Source organism: Anguilla rostrata, chromosome 17 (genome assembly GCF_018555375.3).
Source record: "Anguilla rostrata isolate EN2019 chromosome 17, ASM1855537v3, whole genome shotgun sequence".
NCBI classification, from domain to species: Eukaryota; Metazoa; Chordata; class Actinopteri; order Anguilliformes; family Anguillidae; genus Anguilla; species Anguilla rostrata.
In genome coordinates, this window is record NC_057949.1 from 3,011,991 (window position 1) to 3,029,892 (window position 17,902).

Consider the following 17,902-nt stretch of genomic DNA (forward strand, 5'->3'; position numbering starts at 1 on the left):
CTGACAGGTCCACTGAGTGGGTATGAAGCTGCAAGTAGCATACAAAATGACTCCCTATCTGTTATTATGTCTTCAGCGCTGGTGCAAACAGTCAAGCATCAGACAAAAATAAGTCACGCATTCTTTGGATTAAGATCTGGAATCCCTTCCCCGCGGCTGATCCAGAACTCCGTGGCCCGGGTGGCGCTCAGCCTCCCCAAGATCTCACGCTAGACGCCGCTGCCCCTCCCACCTCGCTGGCTCGCTTTCGCTGTTCCCCGTTGCTGACCTGCAGGGCCAGAGCGACCCTGCGCCCTCCTACGCCCAGACTGCGGTCCTACGCCCTGACTCAGCCACGCCGTACGGCCATTACAGGTCACTGCACAGCTCCGTCTCTGAATGGAGCCGGTGCATCTCGACAGCACCGCGGTTTCCGAGCCAAAATGGTGGAACTGCCATTCCGCTGCAGCCGGAAAGGCAGAGAAACAAGTCCACCGCAGACCGAAGACCCGTGTCTTCAGAGAACACTTCAGCACCTTCCTGCCTCGCCCCTGCCCTCAAACTTTAGACCCGCTTAACCCTTCCCATACCCTCAAAAATGTGACGTTTCTGTGGACGGCAGTTGTTTGTTCTTTGAGTAATTCAAAGCACTTTTGTAAGTCGCTTCGGAGAGCGGCTGCCAAGTGATGTAATTGCAAATGGAAAAATTAAGACATTAAGTGGCTTGTCGCGGCGCTATTGCTGCACAATGAAATGTGGGCAAAACAACGGTGACATTCAGAAGGGTCAGAACAAGACCAGACTGTTCCGAAAAGAGGCCAAATATAGCTGGGTCGCTGAAAAGCAGACAAATTGCTCAAAAAATACATATAAAGCAGTTCGAATGAGATCCTGATTACTGGTAGTGTGATTATTGGAAGTTTCATAGCTGATAAATTAAAGTAGTCTTCATTTTCTTAAATATAAGGCTACACAGTAATGTGAATAACAATTCCATTCGATAAAGGATTCTAATTTTTAAAATGGTACATTTTTAGTAGAAATATCCAGCTATGTAGAAATGTTTAAGAAAACCGTAAACCATGTACATCGTAAGATCTTGATGTTTGCATTCCACACAACCTCCATTGCAGACGCGTTCATATTTCAGATGGTCTGCTGTCTGTTCTACCCATACGAGTGTAAATACGCAATGTGCTCACATCGATTCTCTTCGCTGGCAGCTGGGTGTGGATGTTTGTCTTTTCTCACGTTCTCTGGAAATCCCTTGACGGTCCTCCCTTTCGATCCCTCACTCTATCTGCCAGCGTTCCACAGAACAGATGCTCTGGGCGAGCTGTCCGTCAGAACCGAGCGCCATTATACAGGCCTGTTAGTGCAAACCTCCCGTGTGTGTTTGTCACTTCCCCATCACAGCCAGAACGGTATTCACTTCCTGTCGTTCACCTCGCCGGATTGATGCGACAGCTAGGGGCAACGGTCCGCCAGAAGCGAGAAGCGTGGCTGTCGCTCTTCCGCCTTGACCTCCCTCTCACCCCTGACCTCTAACCTCTTCCCAGGGTTCATCTTCACGGGCGAGGTCACCCACCGCATGCTGACGGCCACCCAGTACATCGCCCCGCTCATGGCGAACTTTGACCCCAGCTTCTCCCGGAGCTCAACCGTTCAGTACATGGACAACGGTGAGGGGAGTGGGCGGGGCCTGTTGTGGAGGTGGGCGGGGCTTGGTGATGCGATGGCTGACCTAATGCCTGTGTGGCCCCGCCCCCCAGGGGAGGTGTTTGTGGTGCAGTGGGACCGGGTGCGGCTCCAGGGGCGGGAGGCGGAGGGAGAGTTCACCTTCCAGGCCGCCCTTCATCGCAGCGGGACCATCGTCTTCAGCTACAGAGACGTGAGAGACATTTCTGTTCAGAGGACACACACACACACCACAGACACACACACACACGCACACACACATGCTATAACAGCTTGGATATTAAGTTCTTAAAATTTTGGGTGAGAGCTGTAGAAGTAACTACAATTTGCATTTAACATATTAACATTTTTCCCAAAAGAATGTATATTGGTGGAGGAGGGAGATCTGTAGAACATAGGACACACACACACTTTCTCTTTCTTTCTCTCGCTCTCTCAGGTTCCATTGCCTGTGGAGATGATCAGCTCCACTCAGCATCCAGTGAAGGTGGGCCTGTCTGACGCATTCATGGTTCTGGCCCCATCACCACAAAACCCAGGTCAGTCACAGAGGTGCTGTGTGTCAGTTACAGAGGGGCTGTGGGTCAGTCACAGAGGGGCTGTGTGTCAGTCACAGAGGTGCTGTCTGTCAGTCACAGTGGTGCTGTCTGTAAGTCAGAGAGGGACTGTCTGTCAGTCACAGAGGGGCTGTCTGTCAGTCACAGAGGTGCTGTCTGTCAGTCACAGAGGGACTGTCTGTCAGTCACAGAGGGGCTGTGTGTCAGTCACAGAGGTGCCGTCTGTCAGTCACAGAGGTGCCGTCTGTCAGTCACAGAAGTGCTGTCTGTCAGTCACAGAGGGACTGCCTGTCAGTCACAGAGGGGCTGTCTGTCAGTCACAGAGGTGCTGTCTGTCAGTCACAGAGGGGCTGTGTGTCAGTCACAGAGGTGCCGTCTGTCAGTCACAGAGGGGCTGTGTGTCAGTCACAGAGGTGCTGTGTCAGTCACACAGTGTAGACAAGATGTCTCAGATTCTATTAACTGAGGGCTATGCGTATCCTGGTTCATATTAGCAATTAGGTGCATGGTCTAGTTGAGTTTATTATGAATATTCTTTACTCATAAATTTACACAGATGTTTTTCAGTAAAATTGTCTTGTGTTATGGCAAGAATACTATGCATGTGAGGCTTGATAAGAACAAGATCACTTCTTGTCATTCGCAATATTTCACCAACCTCTTCATAAAATAGCTTAATAATTAGCTTAATCCTCCACCAGATTCCCTTGCTTTCATTTGTCATGCATGCATCTGGTGAAGGCTTAAGCTAATTATTAAGCTATTTTATGAAGAGGTTGGTGAAATATTGCGAATGACAGGAAGTGATCCCGGTTTTATCGAGCCTCGAGCTCTTTGGAACTGAAGCAATGCCTTTCCCGCAGACATACAGCGGAAGACCATCTACGAGTACCACCGGGCAGAGCTCGACGCCGCCAAAATCAGCAACCGCTCCGCCTTCGAGTTCACCCCGCTGCCCAGTGAGTACCCCGGGAGGCCTGAGGGAAGGCCCCCGACCAATCGCGGCGAGGAAGAGTCACGGCACCGGCCAATCGGACGGTCGGACCCGCTGTGATTCTGTTCGGTCCCGTGTTCTCATTGGCTCTCAGCGCTGTCCGTCTTCCCTCCCCAGCCTGTCTGCAGCACGGCAGCTGTGAAGCCTGCCACTCCTCCGCCGACACCGCCGGCTGCAGCTGGTGTCATACCCTCCAGAGGTGAGGAGCGGACGGGCGTGGCCCGTGTGACATCATCTTACGTCACCAGACAAACTACACCATAATTAAAACTAATATTATTCCCCCTGTCATATTAGTACATAAACGTTGTTATATTATTATATTTATGACATCACTTTCAATTACACAAAATGCTGTGTCATTTTTTTTTATGGTTTCAAAATTGGACAGGGTAGTGAAAACAAATATGTTTGCACAAAGCACTCTCTTTTGTTTTCAGTTGTGGAAAGGTTCATCAGGTTCAGTGTGTACACGATGCGTGCAATTAATGTCACATGCTGTGTGTGTGTGTGTGGTATGTCTTTGTATGGCGTGTGTGTGTATGGTGTGTGTGTGTGTGTGTGTCCGTCTGTCCGTCCGTCGTATATGTGTGTGTATGCGTGTCTGTGGTATGTGTGTGTGTTTTTGTGTGTGTGTGGCGTGTGTGTGCGTGTGTGTATGTGTGTGTATGGTGTGTGTGTCTGTGGTATGCATGTATGTATGCATGTCTGTGGCGTGCGTGCGTGTGTGTGTGTGTCCGTGGTATGTGTGTGTGTTTGTGTGTGTGTGCGTATGTGCGTGTGTGCATGTGTGTGCGTGTGTGCGTGTGTGTGTGCGTATGTGCGTGTGTGTGTGTGTGTGCGTGCGTGTGCGTGTGTGCGCGTGCGTGTGTGCGTGTGTGTGTGTGTGCATTTGTGTGTGTGCACAATGTGTCTTTCAGGTGCTCAGACGGGATAGACAGACACAGACAGGAGTGGCTGGAATTTGGCTGCTCAGAGGAGGTACGTCCCGCGTCAGCGAGCGACGGCACGGACCCCCGCCCCACCGCCGCGCCGCGGTCCTTCGCTCATTTCCTCTCGCCTCTCTGATCTCAGGCCAAAGAGCTCGCCTGCGAGGACCTCGCCGCCGAAGAGCCGGACAGCGCCCCGCCCCCGTCCGGCTCGGACCCCACCCGCCCGCCCGGGGCGCTGCCGGACGGTCCCGTCACGGAGGGTGAGTCCGCGCTCCGACCCCATCCGTGTTCGAATCCCCCTATTTTAGCGCCCGGTGTCCCGAAGCCCGGCGCGGCCCGCCCACATCAGAGCGCTTTCAACCCCAGCCGAGCCCTTTCTCTCCTCTCTTTCCACAGACGATACCAAACTGGTCGTCCTGCGCAAAGGCCCGGGTGAGTTTGGCAGCAGTTACCGTGCATGCCGTTTGCACAATTCCCACAGTCCAGTTTTTTTTTTTTTTGGAACCTGCATTTTTTTTTTTTTTTTTTTTAGCACGGGGTTACATTTCACTTTGTTTTGTAATATTTATATCGCGTCTAATTTGCAGCTGCACTTAGGAAACCGTAGATTTGGATCTGTGTCATTTTAGTCCAGGCTGCTGTCAGCTGTCAGTGTCTGCTGAATTTTTTATGAAGTCAGCCCTGAACAATCGCCGTGAAGCTTTTTGTTCTGAGAGCTGTAATGCGTCTCTGATGAAGTAATATCTTCACAAATATGCTTTCATTTGAATTGTATTATTATTTGATAGCTGTGGTGTAAGTATCCAAGTATCCAGGCCAGGGTCACATAAATATTATCCTGCCCCCCCACCACCCACCTTCACAGTTTTGGCCAACCTAGTTCTTTGCAGGACAAACTATATGAATATTTCTGGCTACCCCGCTGATCCAGGCAAGTGTTTAATGGTTAAGCCATAAACCTGGGAATATGTGCTTCTGTCTTTTCCCCTTTGCTTGTATAAATGATTCTCTGAGAGAAGCCCGGTGCTCAGTTATGGTGTTTCCTGTAATGGTTTGAACCAAAGCCATGTAGTCTTCCACTGACAATCTCTCTTCCTCTTCTCTCTCAGACTCAAAGACAGTTCCTCCGGTTCACCAGGGGGCGCCAGTGCACTCCGGCGTTATCGCAGGCGTGGTGACGGCGGCGGTGCTGCTCCTAGCACTCTTATTGGTGGCTCTCTACATGAGCACGCACTCCTACCTCATACAGGTCAGTGTGTCAGTAGGGCAATTGGGGGGGGGGTATTTCACGAAGCAGGATTACAGAGTTTGTGGGATACTTGCGAGGAGTGAAGCACAGGATAGCTCTTTTTACTTCAATTCGTGTTCCAGATTTGGGAGGGTTGGTTTCGTAATCCTGCTTCATGAAACGGGGTCTTGTTCTGCTTCTCAGCTATATTACTCTATCTAAATGGTGAATCAGTTCTTTCTCACGGTAACGTAAAACCAGAAAAATACATTTTTTCCCATGAATCAATTTTGGAGGGGAGTGTGCTGTCAGCTGCTTCATTGGATCAGTTGTGGGCACGGTCGTAAGCAGAACCAGCTGACCCTGCGGCTCTCCAGGAGCAGGGCTGGGCACCGCTGCTGGTGGCACGGGATTCCAAAACCAGGATGGGGGGGGGGTCCTGTTGCACCTCCTCCTAATCACCCTGCATGCGTCTGTTCTATGGTTTCCACAGCAACGTACCAGCTACTGGCCATCCATGAAGTACCGCAAGCAAGGGTCCAGGTACACTGAGGTGGAGGGCGTGGCCCAGAGGAAGGGAGGCCTTATAGAGGACGAGCAGTACTGAAGGTCACGGAGTGGGGGCGGGGCCCTGGATTTGGGCGGGGCTATATGTGGGGAGCAGCCACGGTATGGGGGTGTGGCCATCACGGAGTGGGGGGCGCGGGGTCATTGAGCAGGGATTAGGCTATGGAGCAGAGGCGGGGGCATAGAAGCAGGGGTGGGGCCATGGTGAGGGGCTGGGACCATCGTGGAAGAGGGGTGGGGCCATTCAGCTGTTTTTGGCTTCTTGCCGAATGACAACAAGAAATGACAGGACAATGAAAGGGAATGGTATTAGGGGGTCAATACAGAGCCCAGAATCCAGAAACCAGTTATGACAGCAGGAGGTCCTCTTGTCCCTCTCAGTAGTACTCCAAAATCCTTAAAGGAGGTTGAAGAAGGCTGATTCAGTGGATAAGATCTGAAGGTGTACTGTATGCGACTGTAGGAATGTAGTCCGTACATAGACAATGCATTACCTGTTTGAAATGCTGAAATTGTTTTCAGTAGGTAATGTTCAGTTAATCTTTATAATGCTGTCAGTCAGGGCCAACCCTAGTCCCTGAGGGGCCCTAAACTGGACTATTCGGGGGCCCCCAACCCCTCTAAAATCAACCTACGCGTGGCTCCCCTATGCATTTTTATCAGCGCGGCACACACAAATTACAAACAAGCGAAACGGAAGAGGGACCTTTTCACAGCCACAATACCTTTAAATACATGTTCTATCTGCCCAGATAGAAGCTCTTTTTTTAAACGTATTTGAGCCAGTACCTTCACCTAATCACTGCTAATGCTTGCAGTCGCAGCCGACCTATAATATCAGCCGCTAAATGCCTGATCCACGTCCATAGCGTTAGCTGTTGACTCTCCTGCCCTCCCACGCAAATCTTTAGAACTAGTTGTCAGTTAAAAAAAAAAATATATATATATATATATATATATATTTTAATCACACGATGTAATGTGATTGTTTTGACATAATGATGCATCATAAGTAATGTATATATTTTGCAGTGATTAGGGGCCCCCCTAGTGGTTCTGGGGCCCTAAGCAGCTGCTTATGTCTCTGATTGGGTTGGGCCGGCCCTGCTGTCAGTTTTCACTTTATTTTTTACTACACAAAGTTCATCGCTTTAGAAGTGCCTTGTTGATCAATGCCATGTCATGTAATGTTTACATTGTACCACGATCCCAACAACCAATGGGTAATGAGTAACTTTAGTAAGTTCGATACCGTGGCCAAACGGTGAATAAATTTCCCTTGCGTTTACGGGGAAATTTATTACATTTACGAGGAAGTTTAAGATACGCTTTACGCACAACATTGTGAAACTGGCCTTTTGGACAGCCGGACTTCACCGCCGCTCGCTGAGATAAATTTCTCACAGCTTTCCACCGACATTCATAACGAAGAAAAGATTACGGAGGAAATTGGAATCGCGTGGGAGATTAAAAACAGGATTCCTGCGTGTCACTCAGAGACCATCGACAAGCGAAACAATATGTTGTAGCAGGGCGGCATTAAATGATTGTGTTTGGAATAAAAAAAATTATAACTGAAATCATGACTGCTGTGAATTTGTGTGCTTTTAAACCACAACCGGTCCTGTCCTCAGATAACTTGGATTGTGAAAGAATTTTAAATAGTGAAGTTGCCGTAAAGTACGGAAACCAGTTTCCACCGCTTGTTAAAAAGAAATCTAGCTCATAACTTTTTCATGAGTAAGATGTTTTCTCATAAGTATGGCTTGCCACCTCATAATTATGACTTTGTGCCTATTTTTTATGAAATAGTCATAACTCAGCATAATTATGAGATACTAAGTTGCAATAATGAGAAACAAAGTTGTAATTATGAGATTATAATGTTACTATCTCATAATTATAACTTAGTATCTCATATTTACAGCTTGGTATCCAATAATTATGACTTAGTATCTCATACTTATGGCTTAGAATCTCATAGATATGAATTAATATCTTATAATTATGAGATTTTTTAACAAGTGGCAAAAACAAGCTTAATAATACAGTCTACATACATTTCCATCATGTCTACATAGCTATCATTTATTAATGTACAGTTTGTTAGTAAGATAAAAATAACAGTTGATTTTAATGCTTTTGTAAATGAAATTTCACAAATGTCATGGAAGATTTCTAGTGAATGCATAGGTTAATTTTTCAGTGATCCAACACTAATTATTAACCAGTTCTACATATTAGTTCATAAATACCAGCTTCATTTTGACAGCCAATGCATATTTATACAACATAAATGACACAAATACAGACGATTTTCTTATAAATAAATTTTTTTATTCCATTCAAGCCTTTCTTATAATTGCATAACTCAATGCAGTTATAGACTTCTTTAGTATTCAGATATACTAGGTTACATATTAGGTAGTTACTCAGTTGCTGAGGACAGGGACAGTATAGGTAACTAGGGCGGTAGGGGCGAGGGGGCACTCATGAGACAGTGTTTGTACTGGTCAGACACACAGCCACTACAGGTCTGTTACACTGGGCTTGCCCAGAATGCAATGTTGTATTAAATATTAAAAACAATAAATGCTTTCCTGGAAATGGACAGAGGTTTCATGAGCTGTCATTTAACTTGTGTCAGTTAAGTGCAGTATTTCTGTTTCAGTCTGTACATGATTGTGCACAAGAGACTGCACGCATTGTGTATGTGCGCAAGAATGAAAGCATGCAGCTGCAAGAAAAAGTTTGTGAATCCTTTTGGATTTACTGGGATTTTTGCATTAGTTACTCATTAAATGCGGTCTGATCTTCATTTAAGTCACAATAATAGACAAACACATTCTGCTTAAATGAATAACATGCAATCAATTGCACTTTTCATGTCTTTATTGAACACATTGTCTAAACATCATCGTCTAAACATTCACAGTTCAGGCTGGAAAAGCATGTGAACCCTTGTAACTGGTTGGATCTCTTTAGCAGCAATAAAGCGTTAAATATGATTAGTATAGAGGGAAAACAGCAAATTTGACACAACTGCCCCTGTACTATTGCACTTAACTGTACATAGACTACAGCTTATGTTATGTCAGTCAATGTCATAATATACGCAAGTCTCTACTGATAAAACATAGCTAGGGGTGCAAAATGCTTAATAATGCACTGAGAGTGGACGGACAGACTGGCTAGATCCTGACACTAACAGCAGCGGAACAACATCTCATAAAGGCAGCCACTCATAGGCGTAGAGTTCAGGGGGACGCAGGGGATACGTCCCCCTCAATATTTAGAACATGTGCATTTGTCCCCCCCCCCCCCCCCAAGCCCCCAATTAAAACATGAAAGAGGCATTTCCACCATAAATTGATGCAGAAAAGGCACACATTGGTGCATAAAAATTCACCAGAATGCAGGAAATGACGTGTTTGACGCTACAAATTTCCTGGGGGAGGAGCCCCAGACCCCCTGCTTAATGTGTCCCCCGCAATGTTCAAACGAAACCTACGGCACTGCAGCCACTGATAGACTCCATCGGGTTCGGAGTTAATCCCCACTGCAGAGTCTCCACAGAAATACTAGACTGCCCCCTAATGGACAAAATGACTCTACTGAACCTATTCCAATCATTCTGTCACAAGTCTTAATTGCTGACTGACTGGTCATAATAACTTGTGGACAAACCTAACATGCAGCATTTGGTTAACCTTGAAGTGTTTCAAAATGTATATTTTAATGTAAGCTATTGAAGAGTTTGTTTTGGTCAGTCATTCCATAGGATGGAAATACGTATGTATTAAAGAAACTGGACATTACAGGACTGGGCTTAACAGAATTCTCAGCATCCCTGAAAGGTAGCGAATTCACTCTCGTTTATTTTCATGACAGTCTTGTTACGGCATAAAAATGTCTGGAACACCGCTGTTACAGTAGTCCAACGCACCATGGTCTGTCATTTTTGTGCTCCACCAAGCTTGCCCCAGTGATATGCTGCCGCTAGTAATACACATTTCCAAAGTACCAAAGTTAAAAATCTAGGTTCTGCTGCACTTACACTTAAGGATTTGATTTATCAACGTCTAATCGTGAAAAAGCACAAAAATGTACGCAAAATTAGGGGGCACCCGGATTTGAACCGGGGACCTCTTGATCTGCAGTCAAATGCTCTACCACTGAGCTATACCCCCATTCGATACAACGGTACTGGATGTTGCCGGTTTCATCTTTCATGTTCAGAACTAAAGGTCTTCAGATATATATGGTTATTGTTCTTGTTGAATCACCTAGTTAAATGTCATACAGTATTTGGTACTTCGTTGGCACGAGTAGTTACTCTGTCATTTGTGGACTTTTTTTTTACCTTTCGGAAACGAATACTCACTGAAATAGTCATGGTCACTGCCACCATCACTCTAGCTAGCAATCCTAGCCACAGCGAAACGATAGCTTCTGAGACAGAAATCTAAATAACCCAACGTTACATATTAAAGAATGCTTTTATTTGTTAACCCTTTTCACTGTCGTTTGGTTTGTTTTTACACAGAATTGGTTGTGCCTCGTCATCGTTGGACGAAATAAAAATGAGACGTTCTCATTCATGACACAAGAGGTCGCTCAAAACAAACTAATAGGAATTTGACGGCAAAAAATTAAAATAAACGAAGAAACATTTATTTTGAGTACTTTCAAACTCTACTTTAATATCTCCCGTTCGTATTGTTAACAATAACGTTCGCGATAACTTAACAGGTGTGTTAATAACAATGTATTAAATAGCAAAGAACTCTCGCTTGCAAGCCAAAACGACTTGTTGGTTTTCTCCGGTTTTGCCTCTAAAAAATGACTGAAACCGATGTAGCTATGTAGACAAATTAATCCCGCCCCTTGACCCACAATCGTTCATAGAACAGCCCCTAGTCGAGGATGCATACGCAAAGCTGGCTCCTGAACTTAATGGAGAAAAGATTATTTCAGTCGCCATCATGGGAAAGCGCTCGGGAAACAACTCTCTGAAAAACAGAACTGGGGTTGAACATGTCATGTGGCGATAAATTTTGCATATTATTGAAATAGCAAATTGTTATTAATAAATAAGTTGTAAGGTAACCTGGCACAGAACATCAACAGGAGAAGCAGTTGGAGACGAGTTCATAACTCGGCCACCCTTGACTTCGAAGCACACCTTTATCGAACCCCCGGTTCCTTGTAATCGTGTCATCAAGTTTAAACATCAATTTTTGTAGTTACACCGTTCACAGACAAACGCACAGCGAGACGACTGGTGAAACGTAGAGGGCCGCACACTTAACCGGCTCCTGTCCACCTGCCAGGGGCATAGGTGAGGAGACAGTGTCTAGTTTCATATATGCGAAACTCGACGGTACCGCCCCTCTCCATTCTCCAGCCCCAGAACGCGGCGGATCGCGATCGAGCTGCACTCGCCCTCGCAATATTTGCAGATCCGTACTCTTGACAGCCAACGGCGCAATCACAAGAGAAGCGTTTTTTTTGCGGGAGTTAAATAATTATTTGAAAACGTAGTTACATCGTCTGTTGCGATTATTGCATATACCAATAACGTTACGCTTTTTTTTTATTTTAACGCCTAGCTCCGAGCTAAGCATAGCGACTTGCAAAGATGAACCCGCAGTGTGGCAGATGTAACAAAGTCGTGTATCCCACGGAAAAAGTGAACTGCCTGGACAAGGTAATGCAATTAATCTTTCTTTCATCCTTTTCTAAGTAATTTGTTGCAAGACTATGTTTTGCATGCATGGTTAGTTAGTCAAGTAGCCATCTACGTTTGGTATTCGTGGGGCATCCCTGAAACACGTCAACAGTCTGTATTTGAAGTAGTTTGCTAACCAGTCCGTTAACAAGCAGTGCGATATATAGTCTCCCCCATAGCTCAAAAGACAGGTAACGAACGACCATGCTAATTTAGGTAAGGATGTTCAACCCAGAGGTTCAACCTCCGTGCACGCAGTTGAGCGGGTGTATGTGCTTGTTTTACAATACCCGGGCTCAATCGTGCCGTTTAGCTTTGGATCAAACCTGCAGCCAGCATGGCTGGCCCGCGTTGCCAAGGGATGTGGTTGTACGCTGGCTACCTGTTTATCTGGTGTAGTGTGCAAATGATTCGACGGGAGCGATACCATAAGGGGACCATTTCGGAAAAGTGCAGCTAATTTACGCTTCTCTGTTTCCGTTCTCAAACGTCTAGCGAGGAACACCAAAAAGGCCTAATTTCCACACAGCTTCTAAAACCAGGAAGACATCCCGTGTTTGCGTTCTGCCTCGGTGGATAACATAACGCTTTGGCTAATAACTTAAGATGCACATTTATCTAATTTGCTTTGTAGTAAACAGTGCGTGTGATCTTCCATTAAATATATGCCATTTTTCTAAAAGAACGAACACGTGTTACGTTGATTAGTTCGTGCAACAGTGTGCAATAATAGTAAATCTGGCTTGCTAACTACGCACAAGGCTTGTTTGTTCAACCTAGCTCAATATTTTAACCTTGTTGATTAAAGCTCAACCCGTATTTGTCCGTGGTACTTGTATCTGTCTGCTAGCTTGTTAGCTCCTTGGGATTCAACAATGGCAAGATATGTTGACTCGTTCAAATTTACCGAACGTAGGATCAAAGCCAAGCTGTGACCATACACTTTGCTCCCTGTGCTATCTTAGTGTATAATTATTCTTAGGGTCAGCAGGAATTAACTACGAGTGTGCTGGTCGCTTTGGAGGGGAAAGTTTTAAATCAGAAGTTGTCTGCAGTTTACGCAAACGTTGTGCGTGTGGGTGTGTGCATGTGTGTGTAGATGTGTTGGAATCAGGTTCGACGTTTGTAAGTCAGTCATATCGAAGGCAATACATTGCTGTGTAACAATTGCAAATGGAATTACGATTTTTGTGTGCTCTCTGAGTGGCCCCAAAACTTTGTAATTTTTTTTGCCTGTGTATAGTCGTGCTTAATCTGTGTAATTAAACACACCGTCTCTTGTCAGTAGCGTCATTTGGAGTTCTTAGAGGGTTAAACAATAAATACGCCTTACTTTTGAAAGGTGTGTGTGTGTGCGTGTGTGTGTGTTTTAATATGCGGTAATGATGTTTGATGAAGCAGAACCGATTTGGACAACACCCTAAGAGCCAGCAGCGTGTGTTGACCGTCACTGGTATTTAGCAGCGGACTGTGCAGAGGTGACGCATGGAGTGAGGTGTAAATAAGCACAGCCATGAGAGTGCAAGTGCATCATGAAGGAATTGTGTGGAAAATAGTCACAGGATGCAAAAAGTTTTCCTGTTATGCAAGGGAGATAAATTCTGTATGTACGTGCTTTAGAAACGTCGAAGTGTTTGTCCTGCCAATAAAGTAAATTGAAATTGAGAAACAAATTATGCATGGAATTGTGTTCATGCTTCTCCACCGGGTCAAAGTGGTCAGTTACCAAAATGTTTATTTATTGGGTTTTATTTGCTGGGAAGCGGAGATGGGCCTTGGGCTGCCTGGGGCTGTGCTCACACGCATTCCAGCAGTGTGACACTCCCAGTTAAAGACATGCTCTGTCAAGAGGATTTCAGTCGTCCTCAACACCACAAAATATGGCAGAAAATATGGCTTATTGCAAGGCGGCTCTCCTTTCAGTTCTTCTCTTCCAGCTAACGGGCAAAAACAACTCCTGCAGCATGGCCCCGGCTGTCTCGGTCCTGCGCGAGTGTGGGAGAGAGCGGGATTCTTGAGAGGCGCTAACAATGCAGTGGGGAATATTCCGGAAAGAGGGCCAGGCTCGTGTCAAGTCGGGCTAAAAGTGAAGCCGGCTGTGTTCCCCCTCGCTGGTGGAAACCTGTTTTCGGGTCAGCCTTGTGGGGACCGACAGCTGGTCTGTTTGTGCTCCGAGCTGAATGGAGAGTAGTAATCTAGGAGCTGGCCAAGGGTGCATGTGCGGACGCTTTTAGAACAGGAAGTGGGAGTTGTTTTGAGGTGAGTTTTGTCCAAGCTTCGGTTTAGTGGAAAGGCAGGCCTACCTTACTGTTCCCTACACAGTGAAGCGTTTCGTGTTAATTCAACTCTAATAGTGTCTGTAAGAGTCAGATGAAGTCTGTCACAGTAAAATATAGGCTACTCCATCCAAGTTGATTTTACGCTGAATTATTCACTGTGTACTATTGGTTTGGAATCAGAGCCACCACAGGATTTTTTTTAACGAAGAAGTATTTTTTATTTTATTTTTTTATTATTGTTTCAGGTTTACCGTTCCTAAGGTCAGTCTGGATAACGAAACCTGCATTCTATTGAGGGCCTTTCTTTGTGGGATTGGATTATGCTCATTAATATTTCTCATTGGCATGTAAGATAAGATAAGATATACTTTTATTGAACCCCATGGGGTTATTTGTCCTCTGCATTTGACCCATCCTAGTTACTTAGGAGCATTGGGCAGAGCCATCTACCAGTGCGCAGGCCCGCGGGCACCTAACTCCAGTCTTGAGTGGGAGGACTGGTCCGAGACCACCGACAGGAGCGAAACATGCAACGCCTTTGAGAGAGGAGGAGAACCGAGTATCGAACCGTAACCCCTTTGCCAACACGGGAACATGCAAACTCCACCGGTAGTGTGTGTGGTGCGACCGTGATTCGCTGTGACCTCCTGTTGCAACATGTGTCTACATCATGCCGCCGTGCTGTGTGCGTGCGCGTGTGTCTGTTCTTGTGAGTGTAAGCTCGATGTGTCTGGTGTCATGGCCGCTCTCATGTTTCCCTGTGTGTGGGTGTTTGCTCACCGGTTTGATGTCTGGATATGAAAGCGTTGTCCCTCGAGCCTGCGGTCTCTGGGGCCTGCTTGTTATTCCGGGAGCTTTATCAATATTTAAACGCTCCCGCCGCAGCCGTGCGCGGCAGTATGGCTGCGCGGCGGAGCTAGCAGTATGGCTGCGCGGCGGAGCTAGCGGTACGGCTGCGCGACGGAGCTAGCTAGCGGTGTGGCTGAGGGTTCTGGACTGCAGTGGAGCTCTGTTACCACAGGCCTCGCGTACGGTTCCTCTGCGGATGACAAACGGCCAGAGAGGAGCCGCGAAGAAGCTCCCGCTTCCCCAGACAGAACCCCGTGAACCCACCCCAACCCCCCCTTCCCTGTATCGCGTTCCCGTTCTGTCCCAGGGTAGCAGGACTGAGGGGGCGGGCCTGAGCGGAGCAGGGTGATGAAATAACGAGAGAGCTTGTGAGAGGGAGAGATGTTGTTTATTTGTGAGAGTTTGTGTTAGCATATGATTTGGCAACGTAAGCCTGTCCCCTTGGCCTTGCCAAAAAGGCTAAATGAACCGAGAGAGGGAGGGAGGGACTGGCGGACAGTAGGCCTGTTCATGGAAGTGGAACTTCAGCAAAACAACAGTGTGTGTTGCCGGGACGCGGGTTGAAGTGGGGACAGAGGGTGGTGTGTGTGTGTTTGTGTACGTGCATTGTGGGGACCCTGACCTTGTGGGTACCGAGTGCGAACAGAGCGGCACAGACCGCGTGAACGCTCGGTGGAGAATCCCCTCGCTGCAGGCCTCAGCTGTGTGGAAAGCCCCCCGCACACAGACTCGCTTCGCTTATTCACGGCCTTGCACCAGCGCTGCCGGCGTGGAAATGGAAGCGCGCTTCGATTCATGAGCCGCTGCGGTCGGACGCGTCCCCGTGGCGTCGGGAGGCTACTCGCGTTCTGCCGCTCCGACCTCGAGAACCCCCCCCCACCCAGGAAGCCCTCCGTGAACGGACGGGAAGTTGGAAATTGCTCCGCCTGTTCTCCTCCTTCTGCCACTGCGAATGGGCCTCAGCGTTTGGGTAACCGCGCTCATTCCTGCCAGAAGCGTTCCCGACTCTCTCCGCGTGCTGAATCAGCAGCAGCTCACAGGTGTATTACGTAAGAGACCCTTTTTCAAGCAGGTTGTTCAGAGCTCAGGGCCGAGGGGCGGGGCCGGCGGGGGCGTCGGCCAGGTGGCAGGGGCGTTGCCGTGGAGGCGGCGGTCGCCGGGGGCAGGGGAGTGGGTCTGGCGGTGTCTCCCTGGCTCCCAGAAATCAGAGTGGCGGAGGTGGAAAGTTCCCCGCTCCCCTGGGTTGGGATAAAGACGGCCTTCACATTTGGCTGCCCTTCACTGTTGGTGTTCTGTTTCACGTTTATCTGACCTGTGTTTGCTCCTGATTGTGCAGTGAGTGGTGGGGTTTTTCGCACCAGACAGTCCCCCAGTCAGCAGCCATGTTGACAGCCCTGGAGATTTGATACAGCACCATTTATTTCTGAAATTCTTTGCAACACTTTTCTCATTTTAAAACGCGTGTGGGTTGGGGGGGAGGGTTCCGTGTGGAGGGAGAGAGAGGGGGTGTGGTCTGGCAAGTAGGCGGGATCTGTGTGGATGGAGGGGCGTGGTTCACATGGAGTGAACGCGGTGCGTGATGTCAACACGCACGCAGTCAGACGCGTGCGCATACGCATGCACACGCAGACACATAGGCCTGCGCACACACACACACACACACACGCAGTCGTATGTGAGACACAAAGAAACCATTTCATTCACACACCTGCACTCTCACACACACACCTCTCTAGCCATGTGCTTCAAGGTAAAACCCTTGCATCAGATGGATGAATCACAAATGAAACACTGAACAAGGACCTTCCTTGGCTGCCAGCTTGGTTTGTGTGTGTGTGTGTGTGTGTGTGTGTGTGCGCGCGCTCCAGGCTGGCTGCCAAAGAACTACTCATTCAGTGTTTTGTTTGATTCGTCCTCCTGCATGTTTCCCTGTGTTTGGTCGTTGCAGGGGGGCACGGTGTGTGTGCTCTCCAGTAGCTGCAGGGTGTGGGGGTTACACGCTGGTCTGGCGCGGCGTGTTTCCTCCTCACCGCTTGTTATCTAGGGCTCGGAGTCTGCGCTGACCTCGTTATCCCAGCAAGAGCTGCGCGTTTAACAAGCCTCCGGTCCGGGCGTCCGTTCACTACATCTCCCATCATTCCCTCTGGTTAAAGCGGGAAGAGAGCAGGAGCAGAATCCAGTTTACTTAAGGTTACCTCAGGTCTCTGCAGGCCAGGATCACACTGCAGGGAAGTCAGGGTCCTGTTATTTTAGAGCAGGAGGGGAAGGAAGGGAATGGGAGGGGACGGGAGGGGACGGGAGGGGAGGGGAGGGAAACAGGGTTCAGCGATGCGCTTCTTTCACTTGAACAGGCGCCATTTTGGCTCACGAAGGCGAGAAGATCAAAGTCCAGATTCTGTCATGTCTGCCTCCCCTTTCTGACTAGCCGCGGAAGCGCAGGTCTGGCAGCCCTTGGGCCCCGGCACCGCAGATCTGGCAGCCCTTGGGCCCCGGCACAGGCAGCTGCAGAGCCGGTCGTCAGGGCCCATCGCGCAGAACAGGATGGGGGTGCGGGAGCTCGTTCGTGAGGCTCCGTCCCCCGTGGTCAGTGTGAACCGGGTCTTTGCCTGCACTGGCCTCTTCCAGCGTTGGCGGGGAGAGGGGATTTGAGCCGGATGGTGTAGCCGAAAGGTTGTAACTTGGGAGTCGGTCCATCCTGAGGCCTAGCTCAGAGACTGAATACACAGAGCCTCTAACAAGCCTCTAAGGACAACCAGAAAAAGGGCCAGTGTCTACTGTACCTTCATGTTTAAAAAAAAAAAAAAATATTATGATAAGTGACAGGATTCTGGTTGAGGAAGTGCACTGTGCATTGTTAGATTGAACCATGAAAACCAACTAAGTCTGTGCCTCTCCAGGACCAGGGTTGTGGACCCCAGCTATAAAGTACTTCATAGGCATGTGTGGTCATAACTCCGCCCATTACTAATGTGATTGGCGGAAGCAGAACTGACGCTCTGAGCAAGTTATTTCACAGTGTGTGTAGTGCTAGCATGTGTATTTATGGGTTTTTGTAGGCAGTGTGTCGTGTGTGCATTTATGGGTATGT

General features: G+C 47.9%; 2 protein-coding genes and 1 non-coding gene across 5 annotated transcripts in view; 2 read left to right on the forward strand and 1 right to left on the reverse strand.

Moving 5' to 3' along the window:
• LOC135243513 (plexin domain-containing protein 1-like) overlaps nt 1–7,535 on the forward strand; it is a 52,375-nt gene extending 44,840 nt beyond the window's left edge. For both annotated transcript variants that reach the window (XM_064315397.1, XM_064315398.1), the window contains exons 5-14: nt 1,539–1,661; nt 1,752–1,870; nt 2,117–2,216; nt 3,098–3,193; nt 3,346–3,427; nt 4,149–4,209; nt 4,303–4,420; nt 4,557–4,592; nt 5,270–5,409; nt 5,882–7,535. In XM_064315397.1, coding sequence (XP_064171467.1) covers nt 1,539–1,661; nt 1,752–1,870; nt 2,117–2,216; nt 3,098–3,193; nt 3,346–3,427; nt 4,149–4,209; nt 4,303–4,420; nt 4,557–4,592; nt 5,270–5,409; nt 5,882–5,995 — 989 coding nt within the window. In that variant the 3' untranslated portion in view covers nt 5,996–7,535. The remainder of the gene's footprint in view (nt 1–1,538; nt 1,662–1,751; nt 1,871–2,116; nt 2,217–3,097; nt 3,194–3,345; nt 3,428–4,148; nt 4,210–4,302; nt 4,421–4,556; nt 4,593–5,269; nt 5,410–5,881) is intronic.
• A 2,538-nt stretch (nt 7,536–10,073) lies between these two features.
• trnac-gca (transfer RNA cysteine (anticodon GCA)) lies at nt 10,074–10,145 on the reverse strand. The gene has a single exon. It is a non-coding gene; the product is annotated as a tRNA-Cys (tRNA).
• A 731-nt stretch (nt 10,146–10,876) lies between these two features.
• The window catches only part of LOC135242879 (LIM and SH3 domain protein 1-like), a 32,550-nt gene continuing 25,524 nt past the window's right edge, over nt 10,877–17,902 (forward strand). The window contains exon 1 of one of the 2 annotated variants that reach the window (XM_064314160.1): nt 10,877–11,665. In XM_064314160.1, coding sequence (XP_064170230.1) covers nt 11,597–11,665 — 69 coding nt within the window. In that variant the 5' untranslated portion in view covers nt 10,877–11,596. Of the gene's footprint in view, nt 11,666–11,768; nt 11,903–17,902 lie in introns of those variants that run through there. The other variant, XM_064314161.1, reaches the window with a different exon arrangement.